Here is a 20838-nt window from a genome sequence, read left to right on the forward strand (position 1 = left end):
GGTTCCTTAGATCAAAAGTAGACTGTTAGTGAATGATGACGTGTTGTACATTAAAGAGGTGTGTCATTAGTTTCTTTTCCTAAATTGGAGCAGGGTTGTAGCAGTCCCTATGGATACATGGATGTTCCAGATTCTGGGTGCATTGATGTGGAGTCTGGTAGGCCAATGAGCAGCAACATTGCCACCAACCAGATGCAGGACTACTGACGTAAATTCCTACGGTCCAACTCCCTTTTTAGGTGCACCCAACTCCATCTTAGGTAATAGAGGTTGTGATCATCTCAATTTTACTTAAAGGGAGTCACCATTTTACTCAATTTATGTAGAATCCCTGGCATGTCTGCCATTGATGCAGATGTCATCTGATCTTAACTTTCTAAGAACAGTGAAAGCATCAAGTCATTCAGCTAATGACATAGCTATAACACCTGATGCAACATCATTCTGGGACAGGTATCTACTTATCACCATGTCATGGTTGAATAAGAACAAATACAGACATATACCAAAAAAGTGTAGCTGGAATTGGCGTTCTTTCACCTTATATGTTCATAACGAAACATCTAGGATGCACACCTTGATGCACATAATCTTATGTCAAAAGAAAACTAGCAACAGCGTCTCAACCGGTCTCAACCGGATTTAACAGAAACTAATATATATGTATGTACAAGACATTACAGGAAGGAAACAAAAGAGGGGAGACTCCAAGTAATTTGTTGAATGTGCTCAAGGCATCATATATTTGAAACACAAATTATACATGACAGTTTGAGGAACACAGCTAATAGTGATATAGAATATATACAGAATAATTGGTTCAACACAATAATTATTTTAGGTAATTAATCAGGGTTTAGAGCAATTCTGTGAACTAAAGTTGAGTGTGCGCCATAAATTGCACTAGTAAAATGGTTGACGGCGTTTCGATCCTAGTAAGTCAGGATAATCTTCAGGACCGGGTAGCCAAATTTGTAGGTGCAGTATGGAAAAGGAAAAGAAAGGATCAGGACGACTAAGGGCAGGGGGCACCCTGGGGGAGGAGAACGGGAGAAAAGGAATATGGAAGTAGGGGCAATGCTGCCTACCAGTAGCACACGAGGAGAGGTGAGGAGAGGTGGCCTTGGGGTTCAAGAGTAGATCAAGAATTAATGTGGGTCCTTGTGTGTGAGGCAGCATGGGGGGACGTCTGTGTGTGGCCAAGGGACCAGAGCAATAGTCTGGGGAGAAAGGGAGGGAGACACCAGAGTAAACTAATTTCCGTGCAAATGAGCATGCATAGGTAGGGGTGAGATAGTGAGGCTGAAACGGTTAACTCACCCACTGGCAACTCAACGAAGGAATCGTAGGTGAGGTGCAAGGTCAGATCCCCAATACACTGAAACGACAACAGGTGTAGAATCCTGGGGATGTAGAAGGGGTCTGAGCGTGAGTGTGGGAGATAAGGAGAGAAAGTAAAAGGTTGCGGGGCTCGGGTGTTGCCGTGGCTTACCTTAATGTATGTGGAGGTGAGGTAGAGTAAATCCGTTAAGAGATGTGTCAACGAGTATCTCCGGGCCACCACAATCGTGTGCGGTGTCATCCGGTGTCTAGTGAGTGTGTGGTGGACGGATTAGTTAAATGAGTCTAGCATTTCCGGGGAGAGCGTCAAAAGATCACATGACCGCCTCCGGATTGGTTGCGAAGGGGGTGGGTGGGGCGTTGTCGGGGACGTTACTCAACCATGAGTTGGGCGTCATGAGGACAGGGAAGAGCAACTCTGAGTAATGGTATCTGTTGGGAACACGTGTGAGTGTTGCGAAATAGTTATCTGTCAAAATTACAGTAATAAATACAGCATAAATATATTATTTACGAGGTGCAATCTACCATATTGCATAGTAAAATGGAAGGTTACTTTCAGTCTAGCATCTGCTAGGTACACATGGTTGTATCAGCAGTCTAGAAATACGAAATGGAATTAAAAATGATGAAATATACATGAATATAACATTAATACGGTTAAAGAAAAATTGGTGGCTTTAGAGTCAGCCTGGCTGTGACATGAAATTAGCAGACAGGTGAGATTCAACAATCGGCGCAAACAGTTCAACAGTATATAATTGCGTAAATAAAAAACTACGGCTAAAAACCATGTCTTGTTCAAGAGATAATCTCGTGTGTTCGAGTGTAGTGTGGCTAGGGATTTTGCAGGGCAGACAGTGTACAGGAGAAAATTGGTCAAGAATCATAGATACAGTGGGGAACAGGGATCACACCTGAATGGTGCTGTTCCACTCGTCAATCGTGTTCAGGCCCTGGTTCACTGAGTTACAGCATGTGATCCATTTGCATTCACTCTTGTTCAATAAAGTCTGGAGATTGCCACCTCTGAGGGGAAGCAAAGGTTGGTCAATCACCTGCCAAGTAATGTCCAGTTCACCGTGGTTATTTTCAAGGTAGTGTGCCACCAAGGGGGTTGTCAGAACTTTGCAATGATTCTGCTCTTATGTTGTATGATCTTTGCTTGATCATTTGGGTCGCAATAACCAACAAATCATATTCTCTGATTCCTCCAACACATCCATTGAAGACTCAGACACCAACGACGGACCAAGCACCTCTAGGAATACCAACAGACCAGCTCCCTTGTTAGCACCGGGTTTTTTAGAATAAGGCCGATACAGCAGCACGTTTGCCCTTTGAAGGGAACACTGCCTTCATGCCTCTGCCAATAATGACAGCTCTTGCTGTTAACAAAGTATGCAACATGGCTCTTCTCCCTAAGAAACTCTAGACAGCAAGTGGCTCTACCTTCCATGCTCTCTTAGTGTGGTGCATAGAAGTAGGTGTTAGGATGTTCGGTTTTTTTTTTATGTTCACAAAGTGCCTTCTAGATGTTTTTATGATAACCTGTGTAGTTACTTTTGATGTGCTGAGAAACATGACATCAATAGAGCTGTTTGCCTTGCCACTTAATACTCTATTAGCATCCTAGCCAATCCTTCTTCTCACACAAATTACTTATATAAGAGATATGCGTTAATAATCTAAGCATTAATATGGGGCTCCACAGAGATGATGGGTGCCAGTTCCTTGGCCACACAGGACTTTTTTTGTTTAGATTTTTTTAAAGTAACACAATTTCATTGGGCAGGAAAATCTGATGTACTCATCAAAATTTTCAAACATGTTCTTGTACTTATTTCAGCCACAAAACAGAGTGATAGAGACCTTCTAATGTACATCATCTTTTCTCCATTACATTTCGTGTTGTGCCACTGATGACTGACTAATTAGTATGCATTAGGTGGATTTAAAGAGGTATGCTCATCATATGGACCTGATTACAATGTAGGGCAGACTTGCGTCCGCCCGACACTGTTGCAGATTGGAAACTGCCTAACCATAGGTCGGCAGTTCTGACCACACTATTTGGTAACCATCAATTTTTTAATGGCAGCTGGTGCGGCGGGGGAAAGGCCCGCCGCACAAGCTGCCATTGAAAAGTGGATGTTTTTAAACATCCCTGTAACGTGTGGCAGGCACCATGTGGTGCCTGCCAAACGGGGCAGGGATGTTTAGGGGGACCTATAGTGGAGGGCCAGGGGGAAGAGGGCCCTGCTAGTGGCCACAAAAGTCACTGTCCAGCAGCCTTTCCATGTCAGAAAGGCCGACATGGAAAGGCTGCTGGAAAGTGACATCATAATCCCGACTGCAGAGCTGAGTTTGGCTCCGCCGTCATTATGGGATTATGAGTGTTTCCAATGCTCTCATGGGCTCCTTGAGCCCGTCAAGAGAACAGCAGACGTCCCTCTACCCGATGCCTCCGCCCGCCACATCGTAATACCAAGAGCGGACCGCAATGGCAGATGTTCGGCAGATTGCATCCGACAATCGGTTGGTTGTTGTCTGCCGGACATTGTAATCAGACCTAAAGTTGGCTGCAAAGACTTTGGGCTGGGCGGCCAGACGCGTATGACACATTTTATTGTTTGTGAATGCCAGAGGTGTCGTTTCAAAACAAATATGGATGCCAATGTGCCCTCTTAGGATGATAGACAGAAGTCTTCCAGATGGCATCATTTATTTGAGCCATCATCACCTATCTTTACAGAAAGTAGCCATCTTAAGCCGTAATGCCACCTTCAGAGAATTGGACACCCTTTTTCTTGAAATATCAGCCTATAAGAGGTCAAAACCACTAAAATATTCCTTCTCAAATATGTACCTACGGTGTGGACATCCATTCCAATGCCAATTTCAATAATCATTTTAGGAATGCTGTAAACCCTTTTGTTTCAGTGCCTCTTTGAACTGTAAAAGGCCCCAGTGAGTTAGGCAGTGTACTGAACTGATCCATCCGGATTGCCATTGCTTACTGTTCTGCAATATATTTACTGTTTGTATGAAATAGCACTGTTGTAAAGTGTATTATGCCATCGACTGGGTCTTGTCCACACTTTATAAAACATTAAATAAATAAATATGTTCATAAGTAAATAAAACATTTGCATTTACAATAAATATATTTTCCTTCAAAATAACTTTGTATTACAAAATGGTACCATGGGGGACCTGATTAAGGCGAGCCTCTCATATTTACAGTCCCTGGTCAGGACAGTCCCTAGTCACAATACTCACTGAATTATAGGGAACTTCACGTCTATTTTTATAAATTAACGGTCCCAGAGGTCAGTAGTTAAGGTTCTGGAATGGCTAGCAAAACTCATAATTAGTACCAGGAATGGGCAATAACATTTGTTGTTATCCTGGTGTGCAAAATATTTCTTTTTTATTCTTTTAACTTAATCAGATTGCTTGCTGTTAGTAGATACATAGATATATCAGACCCCAATAATGAAGACGCAAAGTCAAATACTGAAAGAAGTCCAAACTACATTCACATTGTATTATGTGTAATGCATACAAGATCCAGAAATCAAATATTTCATATCAGTACATGCACATAGTGAAATGTTGCACTACTTCAGAAAGGGTAAGGTGGCTGTGTGGTACGTTGAACAATTTTGTTGCAGTATAAGTGAGGAGTCAGTCTTGTTCTGTGATATTTATATTATTAGGTCAAAAACTGTTTCAGTTCTCACCTAAATGTTCAGGTGTGCATCCATCAGGACAAACATTTGAAACCATTTGATACAATGGCACCATAATTCTAATTTGTCTGTAACCTTCTATAGATGTGTTCTCTTTCTTTCTTTCTTTCTTTCTTTCTTTCTTTCTTTCTTTCTTTCTTTCTTTCTTTCTTTCTTTCTTTCTTTCTTTCTTTCTTTCTTTCCAGAAATCTAATTGTAACAATCTCACTTTAAAACCAATGGATCAATTGTACCCATTTACTATTAAAATATCCCAAAATAAAACATGATAAGAACGATTTTGCATTAAAATGTATTGACTGGCTGGTCTGGCAAATTGAATGTGGCTCCTCCTGAGGTTTCCAGTGAATATTCGTTACCCTGTCAGATTTGCAATAATGAAACAAAGTAAAAATGAGTGCCGTAGTTTTTTATGAAAAATCTCGTATGCTTTGAGTAAAGGATAAATGGTCAATTATTTATGTGTTTCTACCATTGCATTCCTACTTTTTCTGAAAAAGAATGTCAAACTTCCTAAAATGAAAAAGTCTTAACACGAACTACGGTTTTCTCTCCAAAGGGAATAAATATATCATTGATATAATTTGAAAAATAACTAGCCAGTCCTCTAGTAGATCCTTCAAGAAAAAGGTTCCAGTGATAAATCTTTACTGACAAGATTCCACTACAAAAGTGATTAATACCTTTCTGCTAGAGGAGCTTGTACTTTAATTACTCATTACCCATTTTTTTCCGCTTAACAAGGAAAGCCTTTATACTGGAACTGCCAGAATTCCCTAAGGACATGTCACCATAAATGAAATAGAATTTCTGCATGTGCAGGTAAGCAACTGTCCTATTCAACTTACTCCCAAATAAAAAGTGCAAATTTAGTACAATAGCCCACCCATAGTCGAACAATAAATGTGCATCAACTTTGTAGCTATCAACCCAACCTGCCCTCATGCTATGAAAACTAAACAGGTTGCAATCACCATATGAACCAAGTTATACATTTCGATTAATTTCACTATTGTCTGCAGATTAAAATTCCTTGGTAAGTTAATGTGGCTCCTTAAGCCGCCACATTACATTTAAAATCTGTTACAGTAACTGTTAGACCCGACACCCTTGGTGTGGTATTCCCCCAAACGTTTTGCCTTGACCCGTTCTGTTTTGCTGGGCTTTAGGACTCTGTGCACTTTACCACTGCCAACCAGTACTAAAGTGCTTGTGCTCTCTCCTTCAGACATTGTAAAATTGGCCTATAATTATTGGCACATTTAATGTATTTGTAATTCCAAGGTAAATGTTACTACATGTACTCAAGGGCCTGTAAATTAAATGCTACTAATGGGCCTCGAGTACACATTGTGAAAGACACTAAAGTAGTATTTTAAAACATGTCCCAGCCCTGCCACTGCAACCTGTAGTGCAGTTTTAAACTGCTATTTTGACCTGGCAAAATAAAACCTTTACCAGGCCTAAAACATCCCTTTTAATAATTATAAGTCAGTCCTGAATTAGGTTCTAAAGGCTCATAGGGCAGGTGCATTGTATTTAAAAAGTAGGATGTGAACTTAAGTATTACATGGCCTGGTAGTGAAACGCTCCCAAAGATGTTTGCTGAAAGGCCTTTTTTCGTCCCAATCATTTGTGCCTTCTGCCAATGTCCTGGGTCACATGACTGTGAATGGCTCAGCTGTTGAGGTTTCTGAATTGCTTCTAGACCATAGCACACAGGGGTTTAGGTGTGGACAGGATGGGCCATCCTGGGAGGATGACTAGGGACAGGCTGTACACAGCCCCACTTACACACAGGGCTTTGCCTCCTGCACACACAAAGGAACATGCCACCAGACCTGTCCTGTCTTTTGTAACCCTAGACAGTTTGGATCCTTGACAGAGGAAAAGGAAGAATTTTCCAGAACTAGATGTGGGGGGAGGACAAGGAGTCTCCCTAAACAAACTAGCACCAGGTATAAATATTGGACCTCCAGAGCCATTCATCAGAACATTCCTGTACCTGTGGAAGTTACAGAAGAAGGACTGCCTAGCTGCCAGAGGATTGCTCTGTAGCATGATGGACTGCCTTGCAGCCTTAGAAGGAACTCTGAACTCTTGCCATCATCCAAGCTAACCAGAGTGACTCCAAGGGTAAGTTGGTTGACCTTCTGTGTGAGCTACATGGACACAACAAGCTTCAGAGGGCTCATTGCAACTACCCACCTGACCTGCTGCAACTGGAACCTCTTGACCCCTGCTCCCCTCAACTGAAGGCAGTCCCTGATCATCTGAGGTATATCCCCAGGTCCTGAACCCTTGGCTGACATCAGGGTGTGCTCCTCCTGAAATAAAAGTGAAAATTCTGAAGTTTGGTCTCCTCCTGACTGCGACCGTGGTCATTCGCTCCAAGGCTATGTGACCGGTAGCAACCTCAAATGTGAAGTTCCAGTGAAACCAGCTCTTCACACCAATAACTGTCTGTAGTGACCAGGAACACAAGACCTGTACTTTGTGCTTAAGCAACAATGGATCATGATGACCACCAAAGAAAAGCTACCACAACGACCATTTGCGATACCCAACAAGCTTTCCTTGCTGCTACAATGACCATCCGCAATGCCCATCCTGCTCATTGCACTACTGGGGCATCCGTCCATGACCCTCAGCCTGCTCCTCAAGGCCTCTTCCAATGTGAACAGAATTCCTCGCACTAGATTTTGAAGGTAACTCTTCAGCAGACTTACCTGGCCCCTCCAACCCACAGTCCATTGTAGTCAGACTGAATATGTGACTTCCCCGGTCTAGCTTGATCATATCACCGTGAGTGACTCTTTGTGCTGTTAGGCGCTATTTTCACTTAAACATTTAAAAGCAAATATCTCAGGCTCCACTGATTGGATTTTTGTAGTTCTGAAATCATTTTATTTATTCAAATGTACTCTATGTTTCTAGATTTGTTTGCAATTTTTCTTGTGTTATGTTTTCCCTTTAGTACTACTTGTGTGCTACATAAGTTCTTTACACATTGTCACTGAATTAAGTCTGACTGCTTCTGTAGAAAGCTATTAGACGGTTGAGTACAGGTTAATTTAATTAACTTTTGTGGTTCACCCTGACAAGGATTGTAGTTGTCGCCTGAGTGGGGCTTTCACCCCCCTCAACCAATCACTTAATTTCCCACAGTAACGTATTCTGTTTCAGTCACCCACTAATACAAACTGTGGTTCAAACTCTGCAAGATGTCAGCACATTCATCGTTATCTTATGATATGTTAAGAGTGTATATTTAAATCTCATTCAGGGTGAGTCAAATGGTATGATTCAGGTTGGACCTGTCACAATAGGGCTGAAGATGCAGAAATATGTCATATTAACAAAAAGCATAGCAGGCCTCAAACCATATAGTGGGCAAAAAGAAGTAGTTCAACAAGTGAAATTAAAATATAGATATATATTTGTTTTACAGAGGGTATGGATCTTCTTTCCACATTATGCTTTGAGTGGATCTGGTATGTTTAGCAATTAAGATTAAGAGTAGGATTGTACTTAATGTATTTTGCATAACAAGTATTATTTCTATGAAGCATTAAAAACTGTAAAAAGAATTCATATTCTTACCCGTTATTATCAAAGTAAATTCTTGTGATTGTCCAAGCTGAGATAAATACTGTTGGTGCACCTGTTATCATTAAATGCAAAAAGAAATAGTGAGTTTAATTACCAACGACATCTGCAGTACATTATTATGGTATCAAATGCATCATACTGTTACCCCCACAATACGCTTTTGGACAAAATCTCAAGTTAGAAATCTCCAGAGACAGACATAATGGAAATGAAATATCATGATGCACAAAATATCATTGACTAGAACATCATTTATTGAGGTAAGTCATTTCCTTTTAAATAATATCAATGTTTATAATATTGTTTTCAATAATATAATGGTTACAAATATTGCTTTTTAATTATTTGAATCTGTATTAGTTGAAATATTAATTTTATGTGTTACTATTGTTCATATAAAAATTATTGATTTTTAAAATAAATAGCTTGCAATTTTAAGATACATTTTTATTTATTTATTTATTTTAAGAGTTTTATATAGCGCTGGCTAGACCCAGAAGTATCAGAGCGCTTTACATGAGGTTCCACAAAATTACAAGTTTACATCCGTTCCAATTTACATCAGTTACTAGACAAACCATTACAAGAGCATAGCAAACGAGATAAGTGAAGTGTAGATGGGAAGGGGGTAAGGGGGTAAGGGCAAAGGGGTGGGAGGAGATACGGCAGAAAGACGAAGGAAAGTCAGCCCAAAGTCCGGCTGGGTAGGTGACGGTCGAGGGGGAAGTCCCAAAACCCATCTCTTCTATAGCTATCAGGTAGCTCCACCAGGCTTTGGCCAAATAGCTAGGTATCAATGGGAAACATTTAAGGAACATGGCGGGCAAAATAAATGGAGCGTAGAGGGGAGAGGACAGGGAAGGTGAAAAAGGGAGGATAGGGGAAGGAGAGACAAAACGAAATCTGTCTAAAGGCCGACTGGGTAGGTGACGACCAAGGAGGGAGTCCATGGCCCATCTCCCCTATAGCTAAACCAGGTAGCTCCTTCGGGCATCAGACAAAATAGTTCAATCTCAGTACATTGAGAGAGGAAAGAAGGAGAGACATAAATAGAGGGAGGATGCGGGAAGAGACGACAGGTGAGATGAAAGGAAGTCTGGCTAAAGACCGACTGGGTAGGTGACGTCCAAGGAGGGAATCCCCGACCTGTCTCCTCTATAGCTATAGTAGTTTATGGTGTTGTAGCGGGCGTTGGCTTTGTAGGGGGAAAGGGCGAGAAGCTAATTAGGTAATACATAATTATGAATTATTTATTTACTTTTATTTAACTATTTGATTGACATTTCTTATGTAAATTATGCAATACTAATTTGTATTTGTTTTATAATATTTGAGGTTTGTAGGCATCTAGAGAGTGATGCAGATTAAGTAATAATTAATAAACAATTTCTTATTTATTGTCAATTAATTAACTCATTGATTTTGAATTATCTAAAATATGTAACAATAATTTATGTTACTTATATTTTGATTGTGGGATGCTAGGTTGCTAGGGTTAAGGGGTGGAAAGTTAATTAAGTAATAATTAATGACCTAATAATAATGTTTAGTAAATTCATTTATTCATTGATTTTTAAATATGTTGATTATGGATACTTATTAATTTTACTTATATTTTAGTTTGGGGGTTCTTTGTTGGGGTATAGCCTGAGTAGTTAGATACAAAAGAATTAACCAAAAATGAATTAACAATTTTTAATGAATCATTTAATTGATTTAAAAAATTTATATTATGGAATGGTTACTTTTTATTATGTTATGTGCCAGCTTCTAGGTTGACAAGGGTGTAAGGTGGGAAGTTAATTAATTAAATAATGAACATCATATATTTATTAATTGATAACTATTTATTTTGATGAATAGTAATTATGTATATTGAGTAATTGTCTTTCCTTTAAAAAATATATATATCTATATATCTATATATCTATATATATATATATATATTGTTGTCCAAATGCCCGAAAGCTTTTAAAGAACGCACTCCCAGCAGCTTATACCAACAGGCTTTTATTCTTAAGGAACCGGCATTTACATTTGAGACAAGTTCTCGCCGACGCGTTTCAAGGACACAGCCTTTTCTTCATGGGCAGCTTGCGAGCAAACACAGATGATTGCAATGTCATTATTATATGCAAATCCCGTCAGTGGTGCATGCGCAGTGCATTTGTCTAGTACTTTCCATTATGGGACCTGGAGTCCCCATTGGAAAATAGTTCATAGTCATAGTGAGCTCTGTGCAGTTCGTTTTAAATAAAATCATATTAAACACCCTACAGTGGGCCCCCAAATGCCTTGCCCGTTGTAGTGTCCATCACTGCTGGACTAGCCGCGGCTTCAGGCAAAGTTCCAGCGCCGCGTAGCCTCTCCTTTCTCCTTTGATGGAAACGTTGCGTTCTTACATGGCAGGGCAACCGTGAGAGTTAATTGTTGTCCAAATGCCCGAAAGCTTTTAAAGAACGCACTCCCAGCAGCTTATACCAACAGGCTTTTATTCTTAAGGAACCGGCGTCTACATTTGAGGCAAGTTCTCGCCGACGCGTTTCAAGGACACAGCCTTTTCTTCATGGGCAGCTTGCGAGCAAACACAGATGATTCCAATGTCTCATTATTATATGCAAATCCCCTCAGTGGTGCATGCGCAGTGCATTTGTCTAGTACTTTGCATTATGGGACCTCGAGTCCCCATTGGAAAATAGTTCATACTCATAGTGAGCTCTGTGCAGTTCGTTTTAAATAAAAGCATATTAAACACCCTCCAGTGGGCCCCCAAATGCCTTGCCAGTTGTAGTGGCCATCACTGCTGGACTAGCCGCGGCTTCAGGCAAAGTTCCAGCACCGCGTAGCCTCTCCTTTCTCCTTTGATGGAAACGGTGAGTTCTTACACGGCAGAGCAGCCGTGAGAGTTAATTGTGTCCAAATGCCCAAAAGCTTTTAAAGAAAGCACTCCCAGCAGCTTATACCAACAGGCTTTTATTCTTAAGGAACCGGCATCTACATTTGAGGCAAGTTCTCGCCAACGCGTTTCAAGGACACAGCCTTTTCTTCATGGGCAGCTTGCGAGCAAACACAGATGATTCCAATGTCTCATTATTATATGCAAATCCCCTCAGTGGTGCATGCGCAGTGCATTTGTCTAGTACTTTGCATTATGGGACCTCGAGTCCCCATTGGAAAATAGTTCATACTCATAGTGAGCTCTGTGCAGTTCGTTTTAAATAAAAGCATATTAAAATATATATATATATTTACTGAAAAACCATGGGTTTCAGGCCTTATATAGTTAGGAATTAGCATTTAAAAAACCTTTGAAATTCACTCAAAAAACTAAGTTTTAGGGGTGTTATAGTTAGCTGGACATTTCACTCATACAAAACCATTGAAATTGCTCCTATATAGTTAGTTGTACTAACTATATTTCGCGCACCCGCAATCCACTGCTGATGATGTCACATATTACATCATTCATGACATGGTCAGTGACATCACTGATGACATCTCAAATGACATCACTGATGACATCACTGATGACATCATCCAGTGAATGTGGTTTGCTTCGTTATTTAAAAATGCATTATATATATATAGCAATTTGCATTGAAGAATGAGTGGATATATAAAAATAAATATTTGGATGGAGGATTTAGTAGCAGTGTAATTGACTGTTTGCTTTACCAATTTATAGTGTTTCACTAAATATAGTGCATAGTGATTAAACTGTGTGAATATCTGTATCACTGTCAGTTGTTGTGTAAACTGGTTCTCCAGTTGGTTACTAGCTATGTGAAAGTCTATATTAGTTATTGATTAGTTAACTGAGTATTTGTATGGGAGAGTAAATGTGTGTGTCGTTCGGTGGGGGGGGTGTGACTGCCCAAAGATGTGTGAATAGTTGATTAAGTAGATATATGAAGTTAAAACTACATGCTCTAACAGTTGTTTGGGTGAGTGAATATCTTTATGGGTATGGTGATGAGCAAATATATTTCTCAATGGTACATGTCCAACAAACTAGAAAAATAAAAGGCAGTGTATGTGTCAGTTGTATGTAAATAAGTATACATAAGACTCAATGATTGTGTGAGTGACTGTATGGATAACTGTATACTTGTAATAGTGATTTTATAATTCACTAAGTATGACTTACTATCTAAATGAATAGATGAAGTGGTGTTTGTATAAGTGTGTAGCTAAGTAAATATGTAAGTATGATCCATTGTTTGCATACGTGAGTAGGATGACTTCATATATGAATAGGATGTGTGCTGGTGTGTAATGTTGATATAGGTGTATAAGTATGTTTGATAGTGTTCTATTGTTCATTAACAGCATGTATGAGTGAATCTACAGGTAAGTGATTAGATGTGTGTATACATCTATGAATCACTGAGTGGGTTTTTAGATACTTATATTGCTGTGACAATGGATTCAAATATGATACTCTGTATTTTACAAAGAGTGATGAAAGATTTTATTAGTGTATGAAAAGGTGTATGTGATTGTAACGTGGATGATGTCATCAGTGATGTCATCAGTGATGTCATTTGAGATGCCATCAGTGTTGTCACTGACCATGTCATGAATGATCTAATATGTGACATCATCAGCAGTGGATTGCGGGTGCGCGAAATATAGTTAGTACGACTAACTATATAGGAGCAATTTCAATGGTTTTGTATGAGTGAAATATCCAGCTAACTATAACACCCCTAAAACTTATAGTTTTTTGAGTGAATTTCAAAGGTTTTTTAAATGCTAATTTCTAACTATATAAGGCCTGAAACCTATGTATTTTTCAGTGAATTTCAAAGGTTTTTGAAATGCTAATTCCTAACTATATAAGGCCTGAAACCTATGGTTTTTTCAGTGAATTTGCAAGGTTTTTTAAATGCTAATTCCTAACTATATAAGGCCTGAAACCTATGGCTTTTTCAGTGAATTTGCAAGGTTTTTTAAATGCTAATTCCTAACTATAAAAGGCCTGAAACCTATGGTTTTTTCAGTGAATTTGCAAGGTTTTTTAAATGCTAATTCCTAACTATATAAGGCCTGAAACCTATGGTTTTTTCATTTAATTTCGAGGGTTTTTTAAATGACAATTTTTAAATGTATTAATTGTTATTTTTTTATACTGATTTACTACATTTTTGCAGGCAGGTGTTCAAAGGGCACGCCCCCTTTTTACAACACTCTGCAGCGCAACCCCTGGCGCGTTTGCAGAGGAGGAACTAATTCCCCTTGCATACTGGGGGTCCCTGGGGGGCAACTAGCCCAACAGGAGCCTCCAGTATAAGCCAGTGGGCTGCATTGCAGAGAGGTGTAATGAGACCACACCCTTTTTTTACACCTCTCTGCAAAGCAGCACCCGGGCGTGTTTGCAGAGGGGGAACTAATTCCCCTTGCATACTGGGGGTCCCTGGGGGGTAACTAACCCACCAGGAGCCTCCAGTATGCGCCAGGGAGCTGCTTTGCTTTGCCCCGGAGGGCGGCGGTCCCCGGGGCAGTGTGGGGGGATTGGGCACGCCCCACACTTCTTAATCACTATGCCCCCGCGATTTGGTCCCCCTTGAGGGTAATTTTCAAATAAACATACCGGGTTTTTAAAAAAAAACATTTTTGGCCTTGGGGGTCCTTGTGGGACCTCCTGAGCCGGCCTAGGGGGTCAGAGTGCTTCTACCCTGCCCCTTTTTTCTTCTACATGTTTGTTTTTCTGCTTTCTTGTGCCTCGGTCTACCTAGCACAAGATGAATGCCAACACTTCCTGATTAGAAGTGTTGACAGCCAATGAGCATGCTGCTTTCCTGTGAAAGGCATGCTGATTGGCTGCCACTGTCTGTCAACACTCCAAACCAGGAAGTGTTGGCAGCCATATTGTGCCTCGGTAGAACCAAGGCACAAGAAAGCAGTGAAACAAAGGTGGAAAACACGCAAAGGGGGCAGGGTAGAAGCACCCTGACCCCCTAGCACTGCTCAGGGTGTCCCACAAGGACCCCCCTGGCCCAAAAAAAATATTGTTTTTTTTTAAAAAAATCGCGGAGTACGCGCACCGTACGCGCACCGTACGCGGACCGTACGCGGACCGTACGCGTACGGTGCGTGCACCCCGTGATTTTGGGGGTCAGGGTGCCTCTACCCTGCCCCCTTTTTGAGTTCTACACGTTTGTTTTTCTGCTTTCCTGTGCCTCAGTCTACCGAGGCACAAGATGGCTGCCAACAATTTCTGTTTTGGAGTGTTGACAGACAGTGGCAGCCAATCAGCATGCAGCTCGTACTCAGGAAGGTACAGAGTACAGTAAGCTTACGGTGCAATGCCTATAGATATATACATTTTTTCAAATACAATTTTCTCAAAAACTACTGGAGGGATTTACACCATTTAAACAAAAGACCATACTGCGTACCAGTCCCTACCATTTTGCCAAGTTTGGTGTAATTCCCTTCAGCCGTTCGGGCTGTAGCCGTGTCTAATCGTCCTATGGAAAAAACCATGGGGAAAACACGTTTTGGGACCCCCCTTTTTTCTCGGCCCCCGAATACGCCCGAAACTTTCAGGGAAAGAGCGGAGCGTAACGGGACATCTTCTTTGAGAAAATCGCGTGCATTCATTAACCGGCGCCAAAGTTATTCCCAATAGAATGTTGCGGATTTCCTATGGAAACTAGGTCCTAACTATATAAGTACCCAACGTACAAGGCGCACTCGAGCGGCAACATGCTCCTAAAGAGCCTTTATATACATATATATATATATATATATATATATATATATATATATATATATGAACAATGAGAATACGCCGAACACCCAGAAGCGTTTTAAATCGTGTCTTTTATTCTCTGCAGTAGGCTCAGAGTCCATGACATGCCACTACGCGTTTCCAACTTCCGTTTTCATCAGGTGGCAATGACTCCTCACTTGCCTTATTTCCGCCGTGCCTCCAGATTGATGCTGGGCATCTTGGGAATTGTAGTCCCTTTTCCAAGTCATATGGAATTTCGACTTTTTTTAAAATACTTCTGCGCCCTCCTAGCAATTTGTATCAAGGGCCGCATCGGAGTTTCTTTCTCATACGGACATGTGGTAGTCCTTCGCTTCGAGCTTCGTATTTGCGGGATTGAAGTTGGAGCCCTCCGGTTTCCTTTGTCTTCAATACGCTTGATGCGTCCCACAGGAGATTCGTATCTCCCCGCCTGCTCCGCAAGTGTGGAAAGACTCCGGGCGCTGCCTGTACACATTTAGTTCCTCACAACCGGTCACCAAAGGCGCGCTCACTGCTGGTTCGGCTTTCAGGTGGGTGACCACAACCCTGTGATTACATATGAACAATGAGAATACGCCGAACACCCAGAAGCGTTTTAAATCGTGTCTTTTATTCTCTGCAGTAGGCTCAGAGTCCATGACATGCCACTACGCGTTTCCAACTTCCGTTTTCATCAGGTGGCAATGACTCCTCACTTGCCTTATTTCCGCCGTGCCTCCAGATTGATGCTGGGCATCTTGGGAATTGTAGTCCCTTTTCCAAGTCATATGGAATTTCGACTTTTTTTAAAATACTTCTGCGCCCTCCTAGCAATTTGTATCAAGGGCCGCATCGGAGTTTCTTTCTCATACGGACATGTGGTAGTCCTTCGCTTCGAGCTTCGTATTTGCGGGATTGAAGTTGGAGCCCTCCGGTTTCCTTTGTCTTCAATACGCTTGATGCGTCCCACAGGAGATTCGTATCTCCCCGCCTGCTCCGCAAGTGTGGAAAGACTCCGGGCGCTGCCTGTACACATTTAGTTCCTCACAACCGGTCACCAAAGGCGCGCTCACTGCTGGTTCGGCTTTCAGGTGGGTGACCACAACCCTGTGATTACATATGAACAATGAGAATACGCCGAACACCCAGAAGCGTTTTAAATCGTGTCTTTTATTCTCTGCAGTAGGCTCAGAGTCCATGACATGCCACTACGCGTTTCCAACTTCCGTTTTCATCAGGTGGCAATGACTCCTCACTTGCCTTATTTCCGCCGTGCCTCCAGATTGATGCTGGGCATCTTGGGAATTGTAGTCCCTTTTCCAAGTCATATGGAATTTCGACTTCTGAGGGTCTTACCAATGCCAAAACAAATCTATTCTCGCGACTCCAACAAAGAGGATACACCCCAGAAACATGCAGGAAAGCAGACGTGAAATGTAAAACCAAGAATAGAAAGGATCTAATATTCCCAGTGGTAAATGAAACAGCTACACATAGCCAGGCGAGACAACCCCCCAGACTAATAACAGGCTACAACCGATACCACTCGAACCTCCGCAGAATCTTAAAAAGGCACTGGCCATTAATCCACAATGACCCTACCATAGGGAGCGAAGTAGGTGAGAGTCCACTGATATCGTTCAGGAAAGCTAAATCAATGCGGAACGCCCTAGTGGTGAATGCACCGGTTCTTAAACAGAAGAAAAACTGGTTACAGTCACAGAAGGGGTTCAAAAAATGCATGAAATGCAAAGCCTGCATACATGGCATCAATACCACTGAGGTCCAATTACCTTTCAGAAGGAAGAAATACTCCCTAAGGGCACATTTCACATGCAAAACTGAGTTTGCTGTATACGTGCTGACGTGCCAGTGCGGCAAAAGATATGTGGGATCGACTATTCATCCCGTCCATGTTAGAATTCTGCAGCACCTAAGGGCGATTGCAAACCTGGACCAAACGTACCCCGTGGCGCGCCACATCCATGAGTCCCATGGGGGCAATATGGATGGTCTAACTTATTTTGTTATAGACAGCATCCCCAAGAATCCCAGAGGTGGCAATCGGAAACTTGCGCTACGCCGCCTGGAGTCTAGATACATAATTCTAATGAACTCCAAGATCCCGGCAGGTTTGAATGCGGATGAGGCCCTTAGTGTCCACATTTGAACAAACACATCCCAGCGCCTCTGTCTGCCTCCTTTGTCCCTAGTACCCGTGAACATATGCATAGTTTTTAATTTATAATCACTGTAAATACACTTTATACACACTTATCACTATAGGGAGATGACCGACCAATAGGTAGCAAACATCACACATTGTGCCACACAGCAGGCAACCCCCGCCGCTACGCTCAGCAGCACTTGTTATGTAATAGTACAATGGCAGTTCCCGCTCGCCATCCTTTATGTAGAAGGAGCATTAATCTACCTTCAATAGTTTAACTGCATTAGGCTATCAGGCCAAACAGAGCGCGCGCGCGGCGTTCTCACTCTAAACACTCACCGAGCGTGAACAATCCAGATGCTGCCAACTCGCACAAGCGCGCCTCAGGGAACTGACATGTCTGAGATTACAGCGCCGGACCAATCCACATGTATATATGAGCAGCAATGTCCAGCCTGTGTGCATGGACACACGGGATTCGCTGAAGCGCGGACACAACACATGTTAACTAAAATAGGCTGAAAGTGGGGTTGTGCTATGTTACCATTAAAGCTCGATCTCACAGTAATGTTGGGCACATTTTATCACATTGTACAAATTAAGCACGAAATTGTTTGGTCATATAGGCTGCAAGTATTTGTTACATGTGAATTTAACAGTAACAGTGGAAAGACTTCATTGATGTTCCAAATGTGCAAGTCATATGCTAAAGCAGCGTCATCATCTTGGGTGTAACCTATGTAACTATAGCAACTGTCATTTAGCATTAACTGAGACTACCCAATCAGTGAGAATGTGCTTTTGTGTATATATAAACCTCAATGTCAGTATGCATTTGTTAGTGATCAAGGCGGCAGGAGCCCGTCGAAACGCGTCTAAGCAGAAACTGAAAAGGAATAAACACGTTTGAATTGAAACTCACGGAGTCAGCGCCTTCTTTAATCAGAAGATTGGTTTGGTAAAAAATATATATATATATATATTCACTGAAAAAAACATAGGTTTCAGCCACGTTATAGTTAGGAATTAGCATTTAAAAAACCTTACAAATTCACTGAAAAAACCATAGGTTTCACCCATGTTATAGTTAGCTGGACATTTCCATACAAAACCATTGAAATTCCGCCGTTATAGTTAGTTCAGCTAACTATAACTCGCGCGCCCGCAATGCACTGCTGATGACACCACATATTACATCACTCATCACATGGTCAGCGACATCACTGATGACATCACTGATGACATCATCCACTGAATGTGTGTCTTTCTGAAAAATAAATATTTTTTTATATGTATATCTAAAGGTCGATGGAAGACTAAATGGGTAAATAAGTGTCTAAATGGATGTTTTTTTTGTAAATGTCATTGTATAACTGACTTATTAAGTGTATCTTAGTGAATACATGTATTAGCGAGTAATGTTTAAATATGTAAATATCTGTATCAGTGTCTCATTTTGTGTATAAGTGGCTGCATGGGTTGGTGAGTAGCTACACGAGTGTCTATATGGGTTATTAGTTGGTTTTTTGAGTATCAGAATGAGTGTCTGTATGGTTTGGTGGTGGGTATTACTTAGGGAACAGATGCATGAATGACTGACTCACTGTTTGTATGTGTTTTGAAGACAGCATGTGTGCAGGAATGTACGAGTGGATGAATGTGTGTATGGGTGTGCTAGTGAGTGAATGACTGCCTCAATAGTGTCTTTATGAGTAAGTACATATGTTTTAAACAAGTATATGTGAGTATTGATGTATATAAGTAAGGATATATGACAGTGACAGATTGAAAAAGTTCCTGTATAAATAAGTATGTGTTTTTATAACTGATTGTTTAACCCCATGCGCGCTGCGGGTTTTCCCGCTGTGCCCTAACATTTGCGAAAAGCCGCGTTACATGACGAGCTCAGCTCGTCATGAGCGTACGACAGGTGTAACTCATGACGAGCTCAGCTCGTCATGAGCGTGGAAGGGGTTAAGAGAGTAAGTATGTGTACGTTTCTGTAAAAGTAAGTGTAGTGGTGTGTCTATAGCTGTATATGCAAACAAATGGATGTTTGATCGTTTATTTGCATGTGTGACTATGTGTGTGAGTAACTGTATGGATGAGTATCGGTGTGTAACAGGATGTATAGGTGTATGAGTACATATGATGAGTGAGTACATGTTTAAGTGACTATATAGAACTGTTGGTGAATGAGTGAATGTGTATGTAGATGTTGGAATTACTGAATAGGTTGTTGTAACTGGTATTGGTATCTCCATTTTTTTGAAATTTTTAGGATCTATTTTTGAAATGTGTTTATCAAAGGTTATATTAGGGTGAGCGAAGGTCTGCCACTCTTTCACAAGGATGATGTCATCAGTGATGGCATCAGTGATGTCATTTGAGATGTCATCAGTGATGTCATCAGTGATGTCCTTTGAGATGGCATCAGTGATCTCACTGACCATGTGACGAGTGATGTAATATGTGACGTCATCAGCAGTGCATTGCGGGCGCGCGAGTTATAGTTAGCTGAACTAACTATAACGGGGGAATTTCAATGGTTTTGTATGAGAAAGGCCCAGCTAACTATAACATGGGCGAAACCTATGTTTTTTTCAGTGAATTTATAAGGTTTTTTAAATGCTAATTCCTAACTATAACGTGGCTGAAACCTATGGTTTTTTCAATGAATTTCTAAGGTTTTTTAAATGCTAATTCCTAACTATAACGTGCCTGAAACCTATCGTTTTTTCAGTGAATATATATATGCACTGGAAAACTAAACATCCACTTCCTTTACAAAGAAATGGAAAGTTTGCATCTCTGCAACCTCTCTCATTTTTTACCTTAGTCAACTTCTACTCAATCAACACAACAACCACAAATACACACACCTACTTGCTACCATTCTTGCCTGAGCTTATCAATTATTCTTCTTTAATTCAAATTCAAAGTGCAGGCCCTTTATTCAGCCTTCTTAGTAACTACTACCCGTGAATAGCAGTGGGTAATTTGCACACTTCCGTCCTTTCTTGCATCTTTTCTACCACACACTGCGGCAGGTTTACAAGCCCCTTGCGCCACTTTTGCATCATTTTTCCCACGACCTTGTAAACCTGCCCAACTGTGTGTACTTTAGGCACTAGCTTTCTTCCTGAGATGTGGGACTAGTTTCTCTTGCTCCCACTGCGGAATCCAACACCCTATCTGTGTAATGACCTGGAAATCCAAAG

At 41.1% G+C, this 20838-nt stretch overlaps 1 protein-coding gene across 1 annotated transcript in view; it reads right to left on the bottom strand.

Moving 5' to 3' along the window:
- VIPR1 (vasoactive intestinal peptide receptor 1) overlaps positions 1–20838 on the bottom strand; it is an 851558-nt gene that overhangs the window by 120497 nt on the left and 710223 nt on the right. The window contains exon 8 of the mRNA XM_078665320.1: positions 8700–8760. Within this exon, the coding sequence (XP_078521446.1) occupies positions 8700–8760 (61 nt within the window). The remainder of the gene's footprint in view (positions 1–8699; positions 8761–20838) is intronic.

The sequence above is a fragment of the Lissotriton helveticus genome, chromosome 10, assembly GCF_964261635.1.
Source record: "Lissotriton helveticus chromosome 10, aLisHel1.1, whole genome shotgun sequence".
NCBI lineage: Eukaryota > Metazoa > Chordata > Amphibia > Caudata > Salamandridae > Lissotriton > Lissotriton helveticus.